We start from the raw sequence: 22096 nt of genomic DNA, 5'->3' as shown, positions 1-22096 counted from the left end.
AAAATAAGATAAAATAATAAAGGGGCAGAATGAGCATGGTCCTGCATGCTTCAAACGGTCAACGTCTTATTTTGGCGGCGTGGCTCCCACTGCAGGGGAGAGTGGCACGAGATTCGACGGCGGCATTTTGCCCGGTCCACTGGACGGGGGCGTGTACCGATTCGACAGCAGCGCGAGTTTCTTCCGGAGCGACGCCAGGCGATTCCGGATCTTCGATATCACTGTGCCAAGCGTTAGCGCCTACCTACGCAGTGCCGTGCATGAAGGTGGGGAGAACACTTACTTTTCGCCAGAATCACCGCTTGGGGCTCGTTCTGTCCGCCATCCTCGTTGTCCCGCCGGCCGTCGGCTCTATCAGCGCCGCCGTTTTGGCCGGGTCGGGATACTTCCACATCATCCAGGATGGCTTCGAGCATCCGGATGGCGGTGACATACGAGATTTCACAACCGGCTAAATCCTCGCCGGTGATTTCATTGATAGCCGCCACTCGGCTCATCTCCAATGCGCGCTCGTACATGAGCTTCTCTGCTGTCACGTCGGGGCTGACCACCACATCGGCAGAGGTTCCGGAGCCTAGAGAGGATGCAACCGACAGGTTGCTGGGATGGCTGGGATGATCCGAGGGCAGTCTCTTCTGCGCCTCAACTAATTTGAGCCGGACAAATTCGGCTTTCTCCAGCACCTCGTTGAACCGGTTGCGCACCCACTGGACGACATTGTTGATCCGATTGCCCGCAACTGTGCTTCCAGTATCCGCTCTGCTGAGCGTATCGCCCCGGCTCTTGCGAGTCCACCATACACGCGCAATATCCATCGATTTCGCCAGCAATGACAGGGCCTTAACGTAGAGAACCAGGGCTTCCTCAGATAAGGTCACAATAGCATCGACCGTGAGTCCACCATCCGCCGAATCGACAGCATCCGATGCTGGGTCTCCCGAAAACCCAGTGGCGGCAGATGGTGCTAGTGGAATCAGCTGCTTGTACTTGACTTCGGCAAACCCGTACACGACATCACTGCGCGTGGCACACTCCTCGAGATCATGGACGGTTTTGCTATCTTCGTCCAAGTTGGCACCGTGCTTGCCCCCATCCGCGTGGACAATCAAGCTCGTTTGGGCACTGGGGTATGCGGGGAACGGATTGTAGGCCAACGGAGGCGAGCGTCCGCCTTTCGTGATGGTCAGGGGTGGTGAGAAACTCATTCCAAACAAACGTCCGCTGGCCATATTGAGAGCCTTTGAGATGGCCGATGTAGCCGACGTAGGGCTTTGTCCATAGCGGCGATCGTATGAATTTTGACGGACGTGGGTTGAATCGGCACGGGAACGCCCTGAGATGATTTGCATGGCTTTGCTGGGCGACGCATGGGGCGACGACCCCCCGGCCGGAGGTGTGCCTGGGGCCGCTCCCGAACGCCGGGATACTGTACCTCCTTGGCCACCCTGCATTCGTGGGTTGTAGGCCAGTTCGTCAGCAAAAGCATTCATCTCTACCGCACGCTTCTCCACAAGCACGTAGTCCCTCTCAAATGCTACCTCTTGTGCAGCATGCTCCTTTTCGTCCTTCGCTTTCTCGGCGGGTTTGTCAACTTGGGGCACTCCCGAGGATGCCGTACGTCTCCGTTGCTGTTCCAAGACGGCCGTCGTGGGAGGGCGATCGACATGCTCCTGGCGGCCAGGGGCAGTCGCCAGAGACACTGGGCTCGGCCTTGTGGGATGAGATGCTGGCGGTGTAGGCTCATTCGGAGCAGCATGATGCTTGCCCGCACTTCCAGTCCTCCGCATAGGCGTTGAAGGTGTCTCTGGCCGAGGGCTCTGTGTCATGGCTCGTTGAGCCGCCGGGTAAGTCGATGGCTCATCCCGGACTCCAGCAGACAGCGCATTCTCACGTTTCATTTGAACGGGCGTGCTACGCCTTGACCCGGAACCGGGTCGAGGTGTCGGGTCGGCCGGAGAACGCCCGAGGGGAGTGTCATCCGCTACCAGACCGGGAATCGGTTCTGTGAGAACTTTATGCGCGAAAAAAACATCGAAATTCATCCGATCCATTGGGTGCTGCTTCAGAAGACCTCTAATGAGATTCCTGATGTCCTCCGACACACGATTCGACGGCGGAAATGATATTTGGTCCTTATTTTTTTCGATCTTTTTGATGAGTTCAATATGGTTCACTGCACGAAACGGGGCCTTCCCGACTACCATCTCATAAAGTACCGTGCCCACAGACCATAGATCTGCCTTCGCGTCGTATTTCTCGTATCGCAAGATCTCAGGGGCCATGTACAATGGCGAGCCACACAAAGTCTCCGCGAGAGAGGTGGCCGGCAAAGACCGGGCGAAGCCAAAGTCAGCAAGCTTTAGCATTGGCAGAGACTCCAGTCCGGTCTTCGGGCTAAAGGAGTCCTCGCTGCTCTTGAAAGGTACAAATTCAGCAGCCCCACTGCGGTAGGACGACGGTGCAGGACAGAGCAGCAGATTCTGTGGTTTGATGTCCCGATGAATCAAATCACGATCCCGAAGGAATCTGAGTGCACTAGAAAGTTGTTTGAGGAAGTGGCGGACGATCACCTCGTTAAGGCCCGCACCATCCCCAGGATTGGGATACTTCGCTATCAAATCCCGTGTGTATGAGCTGTCCCGCAGGGTATGGCGCCCCTTGATGAAGTGGGAAAGGTCCCCCATAGCGCAGAATTCCATCACCAGATGAATATTGGAGGTCGTATCATGGCAGTCAAGGAGAGCGACGATATGGGGATGGTGGAGCTGTTTAAGGATGGAAATCTCAGAGGCGAGGTTCTCCTTGAGCTTCCTGCTGAGTTTGGTCATGGTAACCGATTTGATTGCCACATAGGTGCGTGATCTCTAAATCGCGAGAATCGCATCATCACTGGTTAGCCCTTGTAATTTCACACCCGAAAATGGGGGACTATATAAACAGGCCGGATCTTCGGCAGAGATAAGAATCAGAGAGAACGGGATCACAACTTACCGTATGAACACCTTGGTAGACCACGGCAAAGCTCCCTCGACCGATCTCGTTCAGCCGAGTGTAATGGCCAATAGGCATTTCCCCATGAGGGCCCTCATTGGACCTCCTGGAATGATGTGCAGATGCCATGACTGCAGCCAGGCGATGAGAGCGTCTTTAGAGACCAACCACACGCCCCGTCAACCACACACTACCTCAACAGCGGCAGAAACAGCGTCGGGTGATGGAAGAGGCCCATCAGGGGAGCGAAAGGTAGATCAGAGGAGCGGCCGGTGATGGGCGAGTGGATAGAGCGGATGATAAAGCGAGACGGAAGATAGGAAGTAGGAGAGATGGATGGGATGAGCGTGGCAAGCCTGAGGAGGAGAGGCAAGGAGGGCTAGACTGCGTGGCAGACGACGGGGACAGTAGACGGGGCAGGAAGAAAGGGACGGTCCAGAGCGTAGGCAGTAGTAGTAGTAGTAGAGGTAGAGTAGGAGTCGGAGAAGTTGGGGGACGAGAAATAGGGTGCGCAGCACACCTACAGTAGGGCGCAAGTAGGCAGGAGAGCGGTGAGGCGGAAAACGGGGGCTTGTATGATAGGATGAAGGGCGACAGGGATGGCCAGACGGATGACGACCAAGGCGTGGGACTTTAAGTAGGTACTATAGAAGGAGGAGGATCGGGGGATCGACGATAAGGTATGAATCACCGCACTAGGGACGAGAACGGTGGGGAGGCGTGATAGATAAGCCAGAGATGGCGTGAGAGGTGAGGGTTAGGTTGAAAGTGACGAAGCAAGAAGATATAGGAGGAAGAAGTAGTAGAAGCAGAAGAAGATCAGAGCAAAAATAGTCGCGAGAGAAGATGAGTGAGTGGGAAAGGAAGCTGAATGATGTGATGGGGGAAGAGAGAGTAGGAAAGGCGGGAAGCAGCTGGACCCAGGGATCCTTGACGATGTCTGGGAGAGCAGCGCAACGAGAGACAGAGAGCGTGACCGCCGATAACGAGCCGAATAGGACTGGCGGATGATTGAATGACCTGGGGAGGGAGAACCAAGGCGGTCAGAAGAGCGGAACCACTAGACTACTGGTATCTCAGGTATGACCGCAACCAAATTTGGGTCCTCCTTAGCTAATCAATCCATCTGCCAAAAACAATAAGAAAAAGTACGAAGACAGACAGGAACCAACCAATGCAGTAGACGACAGAAACCGAATAAATCACGCAACAAGACCAAAAACAACAAAAAAAAATGGCATCAACTCACTCATAAATATACTAATCTCACCAACCAACAAAGCAACCTGCAGGATTGCACAAGAGAAAGAAGGAAATCCCCAGACTCAAAAACCCACCAGCAAAAAAAAGAAAAAGGGGGACCCCGGAAGTTGCCAGGAAAATTAATTACCAGCAAAGAAGAGATAAAGCTGCAGGCGACAGTAACCATGATAACGGGCGCAATCCAATCCATCCATCCACCACCCATCCATCGCCTGAGGCCGGATGAAGAAGAAGCGGAGGGGGGAAGGGAGGACGGAGTAGATGATCGGTATTACATCATACCGTATAGAACCAATACTGCACTGAAACCCACCTCTTCATCACATTCCACCTGCGCCTGACTGATGTTCTTAACTTACCATACGAGATTCTATTCCTGGTAAAAACCAAGTCAGGTCACCCTCCCTTCGTTTTCCCAAGGGACACTGCAGCAGTGACACCTCTGCTTTCTCCACTTTCTCTTCCCTCTCTCTTCAATCATCAATCATCAATCCTCCCTCCCCCCAGCCAGCCAGCCGATCCCCGATCGACCCAGTCCCAGTTAGTTCAACTTTCAGTCCGTCAGTCAGTCAGTCACTCAGTTTCATGGTAACCAACCCAACGTTCGCGGGAGAATTCTCCCCCATTCCCCGGACACCGAATCATTCTGCAGGCTCCCATTACCCACCCCAGAGGCTGGCTACTATCATCAAGTGACTCATCTTCAACTAAGTTAGTTAACGAACATTATTACGTCGGACAGAACTACTTCTACCTATGACACAAACACAGCCTCCCCATGCGACCTCGCCACCGACTGACTGAAAACTGACTGAAGAACCGGATCGCCCTGATAAGCTAAAGCTATGTACCCTACCTTCACTTGTAAGTTCTTCTACTGCGCACTCCCGTAGCCTCGCCCACGGAAACCTTACTTAGGTGGCGATCAACAAGCCTACGCCGGCGTCGGTGGCTGCTGACTGGTTGATGATAACCCCGTGGCCCCGTCGCAATGCTGCCTGATTGTTATCTACTTAGTTATCTCCACAGTACTAGTAGTAGCTCCCTGTTTGCTCTCGTAGACTGGTATCTCGAGGTGGTAGTATTTCTATTTACTCAACTGCCCGTCAATATTCACAGGGAAGTGGAAGGCCAAAGTAGTAAAAAATCAAAAGAAAAAGCAACTGCATCATACACAGTAGGGACACACACGCACACATTCCTGCCAAAAGATAATATGAGGAATCGAGAATGAAGAGGATCCAAGAAAAACAAGCCCTCCACGTCATTCCCACAAAAATGACCGCCTGACGCCTGGCTCTTCCTCTATTCCTTCAAAGGCAATTGTATATAGAAACAAGGAACAAAGAGAAAGAAAATTCCCACCCTTTTTGTCTGATTTAGTTCTTCCTGTCTATCCTCCCCCGTCGGGCCATTCTTGGGTAACCAAAAACAGGGCGTCCCATCGATGTGTCCCTCGCGACCACAGAACCACATACTAAACTTCACCAGAAGAGACGTTCTAGAAACGGGGTAAAGGTAGGGTTCAACAACAAGCCTCCTCAAACCCCAAGCCCTCTCACGAGGAGCCATAGCACAATCGGAACCACGACATTGTCATTACATCCTGTCAGAATCGCCTCGGTTGCGCTGGTTCCCCCAGCGGCCAAAATGACTTTCACCACGGTTTTCAACCAGGGGAAGTTCTGGTGTGGTCCATAGTTGTCTCCGCTAATCGGCCATTCTCCTAGCACGAGCCAGACTCGCGCGAACAATAAGCCACACGTTACAGCAACCGCAAAGGCCACGCTGCCCTCGAGCGATTTCCCTCCTCCCCAAAACCACTTGCGCCGACCGAACCGTCGCCCCACGAGCGACGCTGCCGCATCGCCCATGCCCACGCAGATGATCCCGCTCACCATACTCACGTCCCGGGTCACCGCACTCCACCCCATCCAAGGATGGTCGCCCGTCCGAGGGATATCCGCCAGGGAAAGCCAAAGGGGGATCGAGCATCCGATGAGGAGGAAGATGTGCGACACGATCACAGGGCCCCGGTGATCGCGCCCGTCCACGTAGGGGGCAAGGAAGTAAGTCAACGGGCGCGAAATCGGGGGCAGCTGGGACGCTCGGAAGAGATCGAGCAGCAGGAAGACGGACAGGACTAGACTCAGGGCCAGAGCACAAAACGTGGGGTCGATGTACACCGTCGGAAGGAACATCAGCACCATCATGCCATGGAAGACCTTGCGTCTCGTATCGACCTCCGCGACAGAGCTCAACTGTAACACAACCGCCAATCCAGTCACAAGTACCACAACACAATATGCTGCAACGAGAAGGCGCGAATTAGCCTCCCCGAAATCATCGCGGCGGAGATGTTCGACCCAACCAAGAGTGCAGGAGGCGTTCAACAAGTCAGGGTCCAGGCGAGCGGGGAGAGGAATCCAATACTCCAGGTTCCACATAATCACCCAGAATCGAAACCATGAAACGTTGCCCAGCAGATAGCTCAGTGCCCACCCGAACGGGTCTTCTCCATGTAACGCCTGCTCGCCCACATATTTTCGAACAGGTCCTAAGATGATGAGCAGCACTGTGACGTAGACGAACAACGCGTACAGCCATTTCCGGACTTGGGCTTGAGGCACTGTCAGCGACAGGAACGACGCTAGACCAGGGGCCATTGATCGCTTTCGTCGCCCACTGGGGGTCGTTCTGACTTTTCCTGTGCGTGCGACCTCGCTGACGCTAGAGATTGTGTGCCGTCGCCGGTGTGTAAGTGTAGGCTGCTGCCGGACGCTTTCTGTCACCTCAGCCTCTACGGTGCGATTGGGCTCGCCCGCCTTGGTTTTGTCACGCGACTCGAGCATTGTCTTTCGTGAGACGAGCGAGAATTGGCCTTCTGGCGAGTCACTGTCCGATATATTGTCCTCCGAGGTGCCCGTGCGGCTTAGTCGCTGGCACAACTTGTGATCAAGCACATTGAAGATACTTCGAGGTGACTGCGAGTTGCTGGGCGCTCGCCGAAATTTCCAGCTGGGGATCCTTGCCAGAGCCACTTCCCAGCGAAGCACGTCGCGACAAGAGATAAAGATGCACAGGCCACCAAGCCATAGCAACGCCTTGAGGATTTCCGCCTGAGGCGAGGACGCAAATAAGAATAGATTGATCAGAGCGCTTGTCAAAAGCTGCAGTTCTGCGGGAAGGACGCTGGTAGTCAACAAAAAATCTAAAGTGGGTATCAACGCTTGATGCAAAGGAAAAAGAAGAGCCAAAGATTCCGAGTTGAGGCCGCGAAGAGATAAAGGTTTGGGAGGCGAGATTCCTGCCGATAGTTGCTCTGAGACGATAACCGGAAGCAGAGTGATCATCCAATGGATGATGCTGTGTCCGTGAACACAATCATGCAGTGGGATGACGGCAGGCGGAAGAGATGAGAGACTGAGAAGGACATTAGGGAGTATTAGAGTAGGACTATGCTGCGCTAAAGACAAAGCAACGTAAATGGGTATCAAGATCGGGTAAAGCAGCGGAGCAGGATCGAAACTCGTAGGGATAACAAAGGACCGTAGTCTTGAGAAGCGAAAACGTCCATCTCGATGGAAAGGATAAGCGGCGTAAAGCCCACCGACAAGTAGGGAATGGGCAAGGAGCTCTAGGGAGCATTAGCAACCACAGGGACAAGCTTTCAAATACACTATTATATCTCGCGCACCTTTTCTCCAAGCCCAAGCAATCGCCCTCGTGCTTTCTTGTCCCAGAACGACGCCGCCCACCGAGAGGAGCAATGCAGCCTCCAACAGCCTCTGCAGAACCCCGATACGCCGCTTCCGAGCTTCCTGTTCGCGCAATCCTGTCGCTGAGGCCTCAGCTTCTTCTCCTGAGCTCCGCCGCGAGCTCCGTGAGGTGGAACGGGTTATCGACGGCCACGGGCGCAATAGGGGAAACCACTGGTCTTCCTCGCCAACAGCATGACGGCCCGAACGCAACCCTTTCCTTGGTCGCAAGGGTGCTGCTGGCAGACCCCTCAGTATGCCCGTGCTTTCATCATCAGCCTCGGTGCCACTATCGCTCGAGCTCCGTGGCCAGTGGAGACGGGTTGATCGGTCGCCGGTATCCGCAGGCAGCGACGATGAATGCGAGCCTTTGCGACGATACGGGTGAGGGGAACGAGAGGGTTGTCGGGGAGTGTCAGACAGCTCTATTTCGAGGGCAGAACTGTTGACAGGAAGCGATTCGTCTTCCTCCTGGCTCAGCGAAACGGCCATGGCATGGATGGTGGGTGATGAGCGGCCTTTAGAGCGAGTACGTCATATCGACTGATGGGTCGGTGGAGGAGCACTGGGTTGAGACGGAGGGTTAGCGATGACAGGACCAGATGACCGGGGTCAAACAGAAGGCGTGTCAATATACCAGGAGAATTGACCCAAGAGAGGTGCGTGGGGTGGCAGCAGCGAAGAAGATGATGAAGTGAGAATGTTATCGCTTTGATCGAACCGGAATCCCAGGGCGGAAAGGCGGGTTTTTTCGCTTATCACATGCCGCGCAGCACGTCAGCAGGAGAGCCTCCTAGAATCAGCCCATCAAGTGAACCCATCGTCACTCCTGAATCTTACAAAAGGTTATTCACTACAATTGTTGTTCCTAATTCCACTACGAGTCAGGAGATATGTACTTTTGTATCGGTGCCTCCACTCTAAGACGTCGAATGATCCATGATGCATACTTGATAGCCGTGCGCAATGGATCCCTGCATGGCCCGGCAGCCTTACAGCAAGCAGCAGGCCTATGATGCCGGGGTGTGTCTTTGTATAATGACACCTGCTGCCAACTCTCGTCCTTTCGGTCCCCAGACAGATTTGCAGGGAACAATCTGGGCAGGGAACGCAGGCTTGGACAATGGCTGACTGGTATAGATGATCGCGTGAGAACCTTCTGCCACCTCAGGCAGCTTCTGCAGGACAAGCTGCAGATACGAGTCCAAATCAGATCCCGACTGTTCCATGTCGATCTCAATGCCGATGTAACGGAGGTTCTGCTCTGTGGACACAGTGGTCTTGCGGCCATACTCCGTATCTTCTGCAGCCATCCGCAATCCACCACACCTGTACCCCAGACCCTGCCATTCGATATCACTTCCTCGGGGAAGCTCTGAGATTTGGACTGCGAAAAACGCAGGAACCAAAGCGTCTGACTGGACCACCCCAAAGTTAGGCAAATTAGGCGTCGATCGACTCGTGGCTTGCTCGTGCGCACGGCCTCCATACTTGATATCCCAGACATCCAGGCCTGATTCTCCGTCTTCGTCGTCTTCTTCTTCATGACGAGCATGCATCCGCTCCCAAATGTTCCATGCTAGTCGGGCCTGTGTCTCGATGTGCTCTTCTCCCACCAAGAAAGCAACAGCGCCCAGCCACCAGTCAACCTCCATAGCATGCCCAATCCTCCAAAGATGCTGCAAGGAAAGCACCGCGCGCGTGGCATAGTTCTCAATCCACGGCCGCGTCAGTGCTTTCCCAGAAGCACTCATCATCTCCATCGAAGCCGGCTCCAGCGGAATCTGTCCGGCAATGTAAACCATGTACTCCGAACCCTGTACCGGAACCGACATGGCTTGCGAGTAAGGGCCAATATTAGCCGGCGCCCAGTAAGAACGCGACTGGACATGAAGACCCTGCCTTTGCTCTCTAGGACCCAAATCCACGACCGCCGATACCATGACCTTCACACCCTCTGGCAGACTATCACCGCAAGCCACCGTAGCTCTCGCCGGAGGATTAGGCTTCTTGAATAGGGAGACGTAGATGCCATTCATCAAGGAAAAGTCCGCCATGGAGTGCAGCAGCACCGTCGTGAAAACGATATCAGCCGTAATCCGAGACGCACTCCCCTCTTCACGCCCAGTAGAAGCCAGTATCGCCTCAATCTTCTCCTTGATCGCCTCCATCTGCTCCGCAGCCCCAGGTCCAGCCTCAGGGGCCGAGATATTAGCAACCACCCACGTGCCATCATTCGTACTCTGCAACACCTCCATCTGTCCTTGAGACGACAACACCTTTGCCTCTCTCTTCCCTACCACCTCCTCACCCCCCAATACCTCCCCCAACACCTCCTTAAACCCCTCATCCAACAACACCGGCCTTCTCACATCCCCCGGCACCACCCCATCCCCATCCCCCTCCTTATCCACACACCTCGCCCCCCTAACTCTCACAAACGCAACACCCCCCTCCCCAGCGCCCTCCTCCCACCTGGGGACCTCAATCCTTTTCTTCCAAAGAAAACCCGGCCCATCCAACGCCAAACTCTCATACTCACCACCTTCACCCAACACCGCACCCCTCACATCCCCACCATCCAACACAAACCTCTTCATCCCATTGATAATCCTCCTCCTAACACCCGCATTCCTCCCGGAAACATCCCCCCACAAAAACCCCGAATCCAATCCCCCAGATGCAACCTTGATGATCCTCGCCTCGCACCCAACAGCAGCCATATCCTCCAATAGACCCGCTTCTCCACCAAGACCAAACCTCTCCTCCGGCGCAGGGAGAACAGGGTACTGCCACAGCCAAGCGAGCGGCACGAGACCCATTCTCGCTGCGACGTTCTCGATCCGTGTACGTTGGTACGTGGAGAGAATAGCGCCGGCAGAGATGGCGTTGGCTTCCGGGTGAGCGGCCTTGATGCGTTGGAGGAGCGGGATGAGGGATTCGGTTTCGTCTCCCTCATGCCCTTTTCCTTCTCCTTCCCCTCCTTCTCCTCCGGGTGATAATGAAGAAGAAGAAGCATCACGATAAACCCTCCCCGTATCCACCGCAGACCCTAAAATCTGCTGCCGATACAGCGGAATCCCTAACGCGGATTCATACTGCGGGATAATGCTATGTCCGATTGTTTGGTACATGAAACTGTCAATGTCTTCTTCTTCTTCCTCATCTTCATCATCACCACCGTCTCCTTCTGATTTCTCCTCATTATGAGGGGTGGTAGTGGTAGTGGTGGTAGTAGGCGGATACAAATTCCCCAGCGCAACGACCTTATGTCCGTTCCGGATGCAGTGGAGAATAGAGTATAGGGAGTCTTTACCTCCCGAGATCAAGGCGATGACATTTAGACTTGTGGGGGAGGTGGGGAGGGGGAGAGATGGTGTAGTTGATGTAGTTGATGTAGACATGTTTTGTATTGAATTGTGGGAGAGGGGTAGATAGTGATTTGAGTGCGGGGGAATTTTTCTTTGCTTTTTTTTCTTTCCTTCTACCCTTCTCTCCGATTCAGTTGAGGATTGATCGGGCCCCTCGGTGCCTCTTTTTGCTGAGTCGGGTGGGGAGTTGAATGGTTAGGGGTATATCGAAATTCAGACTGGGATGATGAGAAGGTTAAAGTAGAATGATTGTGTGGTTTTGGGAGAGCTGGAAATGTATGTGGAGCTGGTTTTGTTCTGCGGGTGACGTTCGAGACCAGACTCGGAAAGCCGACTGCAGCCGCCCGAGTCATACTACCATGTATCCATACGCTGCATATAGCTAAGACTACAACCATACTATCATACAAAGCTAGCTTAAAATCTACTGGTACGTGTTGTGATATGTTCAAAATATCAATTATACTAGCTAAGTTGCAGAACGAACAATACGCTCAACACAAATGGCACACAAGTATTATGCACATGTGGATGCAACCGACAAGAGTGGAAGGAAATAGGAGGATGCGCACAAGGGTATGAGGCAACGATTGGGGAAATTTGATAGTATTAAATTGTACATGTGGCCAGCACAGATTGATTGGGGGGTGGATGTTTCTGCAATCAGCAGAATGACAGGAGTGTGCAAAAATATTACATCGAATAGGCACAATGAATGCAACTGAAGGCAACAAAAAATGAAGAATGAAGTATATAGCAGAAGCTGGTAAGGAAAAGAGGTGGGAGATCGGGTACACAGAAAATCGCCGACAGGGGGTCAATAGCCCCCGTCGCGCGAGGATTGAGTCAGAGAGATTCTCTCGCTGCGAACAGATTGTAAAAAAGGAAAGGTAAAAAGGAGTAGAAAGGGGAATCGGAGAAAAGATCAACCCAGATCACCAGTGCCTCAAATGTGAAAGTCATCATGCGCTCTAATTAGTTTTGGTCCAACCGTGGACTCCAAGTGCGCCCAAGTTCCGTTGCCGCCGGTCTAATGCTTCGCCAATATTCGGTCCCATAAAGGGTGCCCTTTGCTCATGGTTTGTATCGTTTTCGTTTTTTCTTTTCCTTTTTTGAGTAGGGCACCAGAACCGGTCAAAACCCGTACACCTGTGATTCCTATTCTGGTCACCGCCAGAAACAAAGCCCGGACGCCAAACCGCAAGACCAAGTCAGACCAACCAGTGGAATGGAAGGTTATGTTTAGGATGTTATTAAGTGATATATGGGGAGCTCCTGGTCACATATCATCGTGATAGCTGCAAGCCAAGCGGATGCCAGTCTAGGCGTCGCTGTCGCGCTTGCGCTTCTTGGGCGCCCGTCGGTCGACGGTCGGCGAGTCAGAGGAACTCTCATCCGACTCACTGGTTGTCGACTTAGTAGCGGCGGCGTTGGCGGCCTCGTAGAGAACGTTGCCCAGCGTACTAGGGTCTCGTTCTTCATAGGAGTTTGGCGGGGTCGCATTGCCGGTGTCGATGACGCCCATCACGACAGAGCCACCCGCATGAGTGCGAGCGTGCTGCGCAAGGTTGTCGCTCCGCGAGAACTTCTTACCGCACTCGTTGCACTCGAAAGGCTTGTCCTGAGTGTGGAGGGAACGGTAGTGACGCTTGAGGTGCTCTTGGCGACGGAAGCGACGGGAGCAGAGAGTACACACAAAGGTTTTGGAGGGATCGTCCGTCAGGGACTGCTTACGACCACGTCGGTTAACCGAAACGGGGGCAGCAGGAGCCTCAGAAGCGCAAGAATGCGCGTCAGAGTTGTGGCGGGCCTGGACAGCCTGGGGTGTCGACGAGTTTGTCTCCGTGCTGGAGGCACGGCTGTTGACCGAAGGCTGCGACTTCTTGCTAATCGAGTCCATTTCGCTGTCCGAGGTACTAGCCCGCTTCAGCGACTTGCGGTTGTTCCGCTTCTTGTTACCCATCTCTTCCGAGGCTTCATTGATGTTGGTCTGGACGCCAGTGAAGTCGTGGCTTCCCAAGTAGGGAAGACTGGACTGACTGAGATCCTGCTCGTCAGACTCGTCGAAGCTCTGCTCACTGAAGAACTCCTCTTCCTCGAGAGGGTATGTCGTTCCGACACGCTGTCTCTTCTCGCCCAGGTAGTAGGCGTTGCCACTAGGGGGGAAGTCGACCAGGCGGTTGACGAATTCGTCTTCCGAGTCCAGGTCCGAGAAGCTGTCAAAGGTGGGCAGGCTGCTGAGAGGGTCCTCCGAAGAGGAGCAGGTGAAGGCGGGAGAGAGGGTCTCATGGACAGGAAGGGTCACGGCCTCGCTGCCCAGAACCACGCGAGGCTCCTCGTCATCGCAAGAAAGCGTGGGCAGAGGCGGCAGGTCAGCAGGGGTAGCGTTGATGGAGGACTCGACCGTCAGCTGACGGGGGTCACAGAAGTCGGAGCTGGACTGCTCGGTCGGCAGACCTTGAGGCTGGGCAACGAATGTGGGGGCCACGGGAGATGGCGATGGGGAAAGAGATGGGCAAGAGCTGTGCGCTGACAGAAGCTCGGATGTTTGGCTGGCGGTGAGGGAAGGCGGATGGATGAACACTAGAACAAGTCGAGTTAGTTTCCCTGTACAACCCTAGATGTCTGGCCCCGTGCCTTTTCCGTTAAATGCACCCATCCCTCCAATCTGGCAACCAAGTAAAAAGACAACAACGGGTTAGATAACAACTTACCAGGAGTAAGAGGCGGCGAGTCAGACCGGGTCCAGTCAGCATTGGCCAGGATCTCTGCATGAACATCTCCCTCGCATCCCTCCTTGACACCCTCCACCTTCTCGAAAGCGAAGAAGCTGTCATTGATTGGGGTGTGAAGAGTGCCGCTGGTAGAAGGCGGGCTGCTGATCGAGCTTCCAGCTGTGGAGAGTGGTGGGGTGGAGGGGAATGCGTAGTAGTCGTTACCGACGAACCTCGTGTCCAAAGGCATCAGGGCAGGAGAGCCCTGCTGCACAACAATTGTGGGCTTGAGGTGTGACGGCTGAGGAGAGGCAATGGGAGTCATGTTCATGGCGCCACGGAAGGCGTTAGTGGTAGCCATCTGGTGCATGTTCATAAGAGGGGCAGTGTAGAGAGTCTGCTGCTCCGGCATGCAGTGCTGTGGTTGTTGCTGGAAGGCCTGTACTTGGCCGTAGTATGACTGCATATCTGAGGGGTGGCTGGTGAAATGTTGTCTTTGCTGCGAATCAGGGTAGTATGCAAAAGATGGTTGACCTTGCACCGGAGTAGGTGCCATGGTGTATGTTCCGTCCATTGTGTCTAGAGTTAAAGAACAGGGAACCCCGTCAGTCACTCGCACTGCGCCGTGAATAGGAAGAGGTGCACTCACAGATGGTAGGACGTTGTGAATACAAGAGTAGAGGTAGCTCTACCCTTTAGTGTATATTATTAGTTATATAGTTGGTAGCTCGTCCACAGCGATGAGCGCTGAGGGTGAATGAATGTCTTGCAGAGTTGCTTGCACTTTGAGAGAGAATGACTGGGGGAAGGACAGATGATAATCCAGGAACCGCTCTCAACCAGTAGAGTATATATGAGATGCGAGATTGATTGATTGATTGATTGGTATGCTGCGAGAAACGACTGTTTCGTTCTTGATAGAAAGGTTGAACGTCGTGTTGGTGGTATCTGGGATTATATCTGACGACTATGCCGCAAGTCTATGAAGGAAGGACAGGCACCTTGTATGTCGAAACGAGCCAAACCAAAAGATGAGTATGGTTCAGGACGTTCTCGATTCAAGGAAACCGGGAGAGACTGTATAGAGTCGCAAAAGTGAAAGAGAGAAAAAGAGGGCAGACAATTAAGATTAAGAGAGAGAGATAAAAGAGAGAGGGAAGAGAGAAAGGAAAGACCAGATGAGGATCGAGACAAGTCTAAAAAGGGCAAAAATGGAAAAAATAAGAAATAAAGAAGATTAATTCGAAGGACGAGGACAGTCGCGGGGAAAATGAGAGACAGGGCCGATATGGAAAGAGGAAAGCCGGCCAGAAGGATGGGCAGTGGATAAAAGAGCGACTGATCTGCTTGTGCTACGAGCTGGTAGCGCCGTGAGTAGTGAGCAGTAGGACTGGAGCCGTACTTTTTAGTCTGAAAGCCTTTTTGGGCGAGATGGGCTGCATGGAACTTTACTTTCGCTGGTGGTGGTGCCAGCAGCGAACGGTCACTACTATAATAGTAGTAGTAATCGTAATATAGTAATAAATCAACTAATAAATCTGCCGGAATGGTATGGTGTCATATGTTCGGAGACTCTCTTTTTCTTCTTTTTTTTATTATTATTATTTTCTTATTTTATTCTCTTTTCGTGAAATTTATTTTTATTTCTTTTCCGAATTGATTTTTTGAACCCTTTTTTTTGAATTATTACTATTTTGGATTTTCCATTTCCTCATTTTTTTTATTTCTCCCACAGCCTTCTTCTCGACCCCAAATAATTTTGGGGGGATCATTTATCCTCGGATTATCATCATGCCTGCCCACTTTTTTTATCCTTATGCACATCCGTCCTGGGTAATTCGATTTTCTAGTCTGGGGCGGCAAAGAATAGCAGATTGGCGCCGGTGCACATCTCAGTACCAACCGAATGAGAAACTTGGGAGCGGAGACCAACGGGAGGTGGAACCGTCCTCGGCGGGCTTCTTCATCATCACAGTCAGCGGCATCAGCAGCAGTTAGTTTAGTTTAGTTTAGTTAGCAGCAGGAGAAGAGCAATATTCAACCTAGGCAGGTAGAGGTAGAACCCGACCAGCCTAAGTTAGCCGGGACATGTTGTGCCATTCCTCAATTTGGGTGAGTGGGTTCTGGGTGGAGGAGGGAGGGACGGAGGGAGAGAGAGAGAGAGGGGAATGGGGGGAGGGAGAGCAGAGTGGATGGACAGAAAAGTTGTAGTAAGTTGGATCAGAAGTTAACAAGAGACGACGAATCCCCGACCGGACTAGCCAGAAACTGGGCCCCACCTTGTCGGCCGCGGAGCCCAAAAAGGCGTAAGTTGCGTGGGGCACATGAGCACGAGTGGGAACATTGGCGGCCCTCAAAGCCCCATTTCAATGGTGCATGAGAAAGTGGTCGGTCCTCCAAGCCCATTATTACGGAACCCACGTCCTACCGTAATGGCCTGGTAAATGCGGAGATGACCATGTTCCAATAGGAGGCCGCGATGGCATGAGCGTGTGGGAGAAATGCCACAAGATACCTGGCTCCTGAGGTACGACGCCTATCTATACGATACCTGATATAGTAGGTCGTACCAGGTGTGACTGACGCCTTTCAATTCCCACTCGTGGTGGTCCAAATGGCCACTTTAAGCCCCCCTCTCTTTTTCCCCCCCAGAAAATTTCTTCGTAACGGCCGAGTAGTTTAGGCTTGAGGAATATGATTCCATTACCTGATAGCAATGATTGACTGCAGAAGAAGTGGGATACAGAGATAAAGAGAGTGTGTGTGTGAAAGTAGAAAGTTGGCCACAATTTTCGTTTGTCTCACGTAATTTAACCATGTTTTCGCTGTTACCGTATTTATGAGCAACCTACTAACTAGCATTCTCATGGGAATGGCTGTGTGTGTGAATTGCCACACACCCCAATCCGAGACCGTAGGTATTATTGCTCCCAAAATAGTAGCCAACCTTCTGTGATTGCCCATCCTCCCTCTCTGCCAGTCACAATGCTTCCCTTCCCCTGCTCGCTCAGCTCTGGAGGCCCAACATCACAGCTGCGCGCTTACCATCCATCACATTTTTGCCATCAAATGACAAGGCGGCCAACTCGTTCAGCCCTTGCAATGATGATGTTCTACAACTTACAGTAGTATTACTCGCTACGCTGTTGGATTATGGTCCCGTTACCAATTAGGACCTGCATCATCTCTTAGCCTATCTGGCTTATCAGCGGCTTGTCTGTCCCACAGACATGGACGAGTGAGCGCAAATCGGGCCAGTCAGCATCTCCAGACCGAATGAAAGTGGGGGCTTTGTTGGGCGGGGCGGGGGGGATGATGGTGTAGAGCGAAAGAGAGAGCAAGAGAGCAAAGAGGATGCGGGTGTTAAAGGATTGAATGGGAAAAAGGGCAGCACATCCGACTAACCAATAAGCAGGTCGGCCACTGATAGCAAGCCTGGTCCTGCCGGGGGGACATCGTGACATTCAACCGAAGTTGGCTGCATTGGAAGCCAATAGACTCAACCCGTGAAAGGGAGGGATTGACTCGCCGGCTAAGCTAGTCGGCCCCACTGAGCATCCCGTCCGCCATTTGGGGGATGTCCTCTTAGTCTTTAGTCCCCCCTCCCTCTCCCAAATGGAAAACTCAAAGGGAAAACGGGAAAGGGAAAAGGGAAGGGAACAAAGATGTGCACTGCAATTGAGGGAATGGATGGCCCATGTTCCAACACTGGGACCGTCCCGGGCCACATTTCGAGTAAGATCAGCAGAGCAATGACTGAGAACAATTGGTTGGAAGTTGGAGAAAGAAGTCAACTCTCACTCATTCACTCACACCCACGCAACGCACGCACACACATGGGCAAGTCAGTCAGTCAATCAGTTGTCAAGATTGCTGTTGTCCGGGCCAAATTGGCCAGTGCCCATTGTCAAGTCCCCATTTTCCGTCTTCCCCCTTCTCCTCCTTGCCTATCTTGCTTTCTCGAGGGTCGGTGACTTCGCTCTGGACTTGCCTTTTGGTCTCGCTTTGGATTTTTTGGGCTCCACGGTATGCACGTAATTCGACAACCGATGAAGCCAAATCCGAGAGCCGGTCCCCAGTTCTGATAAGAGAGAGCACGAACGAAAAAAACGTCCGTAAGTATACCTAATCTATCTGGCAGTAGTAGTGGCAACTAGCAATTTCGAGAAACAAGCGACTGGAATAAATTATTTCTACACCAATGGTGAAACGGTCCTGAGTAGGGCCCACCCTCTTTGTGGCATGGTGCTAAGAGTCGGTACTATGGGATACCCGGCCTTATGGGTGGCACTACAGCAGAGTACTTACTACGGACCTGCCAGCCAGGTACTTCCGAGGGGGTCTCGCGCAGACTAGGCAGACGAATCCCTGTTCATACTAACGTTTATTAATATGGCTATTATTATTCCTGTTGTAAATTATAATTATTATTATTTTCACCGTTATTTTTATGGGCCTAGGTAAGTTCTAGGTAGTAATGTCCGCGAAACCATTCCTTTCATATGATTCTTGTCGTTACTTGAAGTAGAAGCCGAGAGCGGCCAGGTCCGCCATGACCCCCATCCCATATCATACCAGTAAGTTGGTTAATAGCTTGGAGACCCTATTATCCGGTAGCATGTCATATGCCAGGTGCGATGCGCAAAAGACATAGTGCGTACAGCATTATTGAACCTACTTGGGCTAGAATTCTAGGCAAAGAAGATTACCGTTCATGCATCTGCCCTATCATTCTGGGGTAGATGGATACTTGGGAAACGTAACAGAGGACTAGCCACTTACTGTACCTGGATAAATTTGGGCACATAGATGGGTAGATAGATAGATAGTTTCTTTTTCTTTTTTAAGGCGTTATGTCAAATCCAAGGTACTGGGATACTCCGAAACCTAAAGTACCGGGGGCCTAAGACCATCTTTGGGAGGTTCCTAAAATTTGGGTAGAAGTAGTACGTAGATAGTAAGTAACTTACTTTAGTCCATGTGAGCCAGTGACGCAGCAGATAGTAGTGTGCGCAGGCAACGCGGCGCGCGCGCGAGCGCGACCGAGCGACGAACAATTAATCGTCTTTTTTGTTGCCCTTCTTCCTTCACCAAAGGAAAACCTGGAATTCGCTCACATTTGAGATGCGACGTGTTCAACGGGGGGAATGGATCGATCAGGTTTGTGGTCGGTCTACTGCAGGAACCGATGCGGAGCGATGGTAAGGGTAGTTAGGTTGCAGGCTTGGTAAGAGGGGAAACGTCCCTGGGATGGGCTGCCGCAACCCCGACCCTTGCTTGAATCGTGTATTTTCAGTTGTCCGATGGCGCGCCAAGTGGCACAACAGGGCTTACATGGCAGATGAACGCAGCTGTCAAAATGGATTCTTGGGATCTGATTTGCTTCAGTTCTTCTTCGTCTTCGGTGTTTCTACATTGATTGGGATTAGTTCTGTCTTGGATGTTTCTTCATTTCGGTTTTTATTAAGTTATTTGATGGTATGCTTTAGTCGTTCTCATACGATATTAAGTTACTAGTAGATTATATTATATTATATTTTTATTTTTAACGTTCTATAGTAGTACTAAGTAGTCGTACTACTACCTAGCCGAGTCTTCGTTTCTTGGGAGGGAAAGAAGAATGTGACTGCCTACGATAGGGCTTCAATGCCAATAAAAGAGGTCTCTTTGATTGCTACTATCTATATTCTGCAAGCCCGGGCAATCTTCGCGTTCGATAGTTTGGGTTTCAAATTCAGGTACGGTGCGTTGGCCGCCGCGTAAATCCCCCGAACGACGTGTTTTACTTGCCAAATAGGTAAAATTAGAACCCATCGCGGCAAGACCCCCAAAGTTGGAAAAAGTGATGCAAACAGACCAATATGCAGGAGCAAACACAAAATAGAGGATCAACATGACGACATCCGAAGATTGTCCCTGTCCCTGAGTTGAGAGGCGCTGATGATGATAATGATGATACGCGATAACCCAGCCAGACCACCAACTGACAGGCTGCGCCACGGTAAATCATAGGAAGCAAGGGGATTACAAGCAGAGCTGTCAGACTCCAGAACACGGACCCCTGGGCCTATCAATTTCCCCTTCCAGCCTCGGCCCATGAGCATCACAATAGCCCATCCCAAACCCTGGCCACCGCCACGCAACTGGTCCAACCGGTCTGAAACGTTCTCCTGCCGAGTCCCCTGCTCAGCGACATGACTCGTCCATCTCATCTGCCCCTGGTGAGTATCTCAGCTTGTACATCAGTTGCACAGACTTTCTCATATTCTGTTTTGTTTTCCTTCACTTCCTGTCCAATCAATCAATTGATTGATTGATTGAATGTGAAATGATTGATTGACTTTTCCTTACAAACATACATACTACATGCATACATTTATAACATACATACGGTAATGGGCAGTAAAACCCATCCCGGACAGATTTACCGCACCGCCGCCCGGGGTGTGTGTGTGTGACTGTGTGTGTGGATCTAAAGATAGAAAAGCCGTCCATTTCCCTGGCCAGGCCACTTTTCCTTTTTCGAACGAAGCTTCCGGGAGTCGGGACGGGCCCCGAGCGAAGGTAACATTGCCAATAATATTACTCACCAACTTCGCAAGCTATCTACAGTAACTATGGAGTACTACTATACCATAACCATAACTAAGCTAACTGTAGAGAGAAGAAAGCTAGGCAGAAAACCAAGATTTGAAATCGGGATATGACTATGGAGCATTCAGGAACATTAAGAGAAGTGGGAATATCTATCTATTGCGTTCCTCGGCGTGTGTCTAGCTTCTCGGTAGTACGTAGCCTAGAAATACTAGAAGTGCGTAGTCTCGAGACTAGAACAACTCTCCTACGCTTTAGAAGCGTGCTATATTGCTTGCCACGACCGGCGTAAGTTAAACAATTAGCAAGCTATACGAGGAAGAAGAGGGGGAGGAGGGGGGGAAGAACTGCCGACTTACTTCTTCGGGCTAGTATGTCCACTGGGTTAATCTATGCATGGAAGCCGTCGAGCTTCGAGAAAACTTACCAAGGAAGCCAAAACAAGTTCTACGTCCCAGCTACTGCCTAGTTAAGGTCTAGTGAGGTTGGTTAGGGGACACAACTACTCACTAGAACCCTCCACAAGCTACGGAGCTCCAGTGTAGCTCCTTGGAAGGAAAGAGACTCCAGTTCTTCGAATTTTCTATGCGCTACTTTTCTGCAGACCTACACTGTTTACGACGGAGTACCGCTTCCAGCAAACACCGAAGGAGGCGGGGTGGGTTATGGTGGAAGGCGAGAGGGATTCCATCGGCCAGGCCTAGCTAACTACAGTAGGTCAACAATCGCAGCTAACTAGCTAGCTAGGGAGCTATCTACGGACTTCCGTTGACAATGCCGGGGATTTCACTCGAGTTGGGAAACCCACGAAGTGTAAGCAGCGAAGCAGCCCACCCCCAAAGATCCGGGATTTATGTCCAGTGTATGCCACTAATTAGAATCATACCCAGTACTCCTACGGAGTAACTGGTCCTATTTGGCCCTTCGAGGCAATGCAGCAAGACCCCTGTTGGTCGCCACAAAGTAAATCGTCGCCACAAACAAAGAACCGTTGCAGCAATAGCAACGCAACCACACCCACAACCAACAACAAAGGAAGAGCCGATGCGGATCCCATCTGGTAGGATTCTAATCGCGCAAAGGAAACGATAGGATCAAACCTGCATAAGCTAATGGAGGCGGTAAATGAAAATCCGTCGTCATCGCCCGCGGTTGACAAATTGATAGCGATAGTCCAAAGTAGCTTCTTTATTTTTTTTTTATTCTTTCGCACTGTCAAGGCGGTCTTGGTCTAGAAGGGGGAATGAGAATGGCGCATCATCTGTTCTACTATGGTGTACCAGCGTGTCCCCATCCAATCCGTTCCCATCATGCACCTGCATGTCCTTCAGGACACTTACTCCAGACGACGGTCGTCTATGATCCTCACTATACCCACAACTCTATCATTTCCCGACACCAGTGT

At 51.8% G+C, this 22096-nt stretch overlaps 4 protein-coding genes across 4 annotated transcripts; all 4 read right to left on the bottom strand.

Moving 5' to 3' along the window:
- Window positions 1–66: 66 nt before the first annotated feature.
- Window positions 67–3120, bottom strand: atg1 (serine/threonine protein kinase ATG1; the record flags this gene model as incomplete). The annotated part of the gene is made up of 3 exons (XM_025702622.1): window positions 67–221; window positions 284–2864; window positions 2992–3120. 3 exons carry the CDS (start codon window positions 3118–3120, stop codon window positions 67–69), a joined length of 2865 nt encoding a protein of 954 aa, XP_025567454.1.
- Window positions 3121–5311: 2191 nt separating this feature from the next.
- BO88DRAFT_401260 (putative phosphatidate cytidylyltransferase) lies at window positions 5312–8713 on the bottom strand. Its single transcript, XM_025705798.1, has 3 exons — window positions 8650–8713; window positions 7952–8577; window positions 5312–7891 (listed from the first exon to the last, which is right to left on the bottom strand). The coding sequence occupies exons 2-3, from the start codon at window positions 8502–8504 to the stop codon at window positions 5796–5798; spliced, it is 2649 nt and encodes an 882-aa protein (XP_025567453.1). The 5' UTR covers window positions 8505–8577; window positions 8650–8713; the 3' UTR covers window positions 5312–5795.
- A 97-nt stretch (window positions 8714–8810) lies between these two features.
- On the bottom strand, window positions 8811–10364 carry BO88DRAFT_401258 (uncharacterized protein). Its single transcript, XM_025705797.1, has one exon. It carries the CDS (start codon window positions 10268–10270, stop codon window positions 9023–9025), a length of 1248 nt encoding a protein of 415 aa, XP_025567452.1. The 5' UTR covers window positions 10271–10364; the 3' UTR covers window positions 8811–9022.
- A 2340-nt stretch (window positions 10365–12704) lies between these two features.
- Window positions 12705–14671, bottom strand: sebA (putative C2H2 transcription factor (Seb1); the record flags this gene model as incomplete). The annotated part of the gene is made up of 2 exons (XM_025702670.1): window positions 12705–13966; window positions 14098–14671. The coding sequence occupies 2 exons, from the start codon at window positions 14669–14671 to the stop codon at window positions 12705–12707; spliced, it is 1836 nt and encodes a 611-aa protein (XP_025567451.1).
- Between the last annotated feature and the right edge of the window lie 7425 nt (window positions 14672–22096).

The sequence above is a fragment of the Aspergillus vadensis genome, assembly GCF_003184925.1.
Source record: "Aspergillus vadensis CBS 113365 unplaced genomic scaffold BO88scaffold_2, whole genome shotgun sequence".
In the NCBI taxonomy this organism is placed as follows: Eukaryota; Fungi; Ascomycota; class Eurotiomycetes; order Eurotiales; family Aspergillaceae; genus Aspergillus; species Aspergillus vadensis.
The sequence above is the reverse complement of the archived record's forward strand: the minus strand, read 5'-3'. Positions and strand labels throughout refer to the sequence as shown.

Excerpts from the sequence above, each read along its gene's own strand:
- BO88DRAFT_401258 (XM_025705797.1), bottom strand. The coding sequence starts at position 10,270 with ATGGAGGTGTTGCAGAGTACGAATGATGGCACGTGGGTGGTTGCTAAT.
- BO88DRAFT_401260 (XM_025705798.1), bottom strand. The coding sequence starts at position 8,504 with ATGGCCGTTTCGCTGAGCCAGGAGGAAGACGAATCGCTTCCTGTCAAC. Across the intron at positions 7,892-7,951 it reads TGCTTGGGCTTGGAGAAAAG|AGCTCCTTGCCCATTCCCTA; the intron begins GTGCGCGAGATA and ends AATGCTCCCTAG.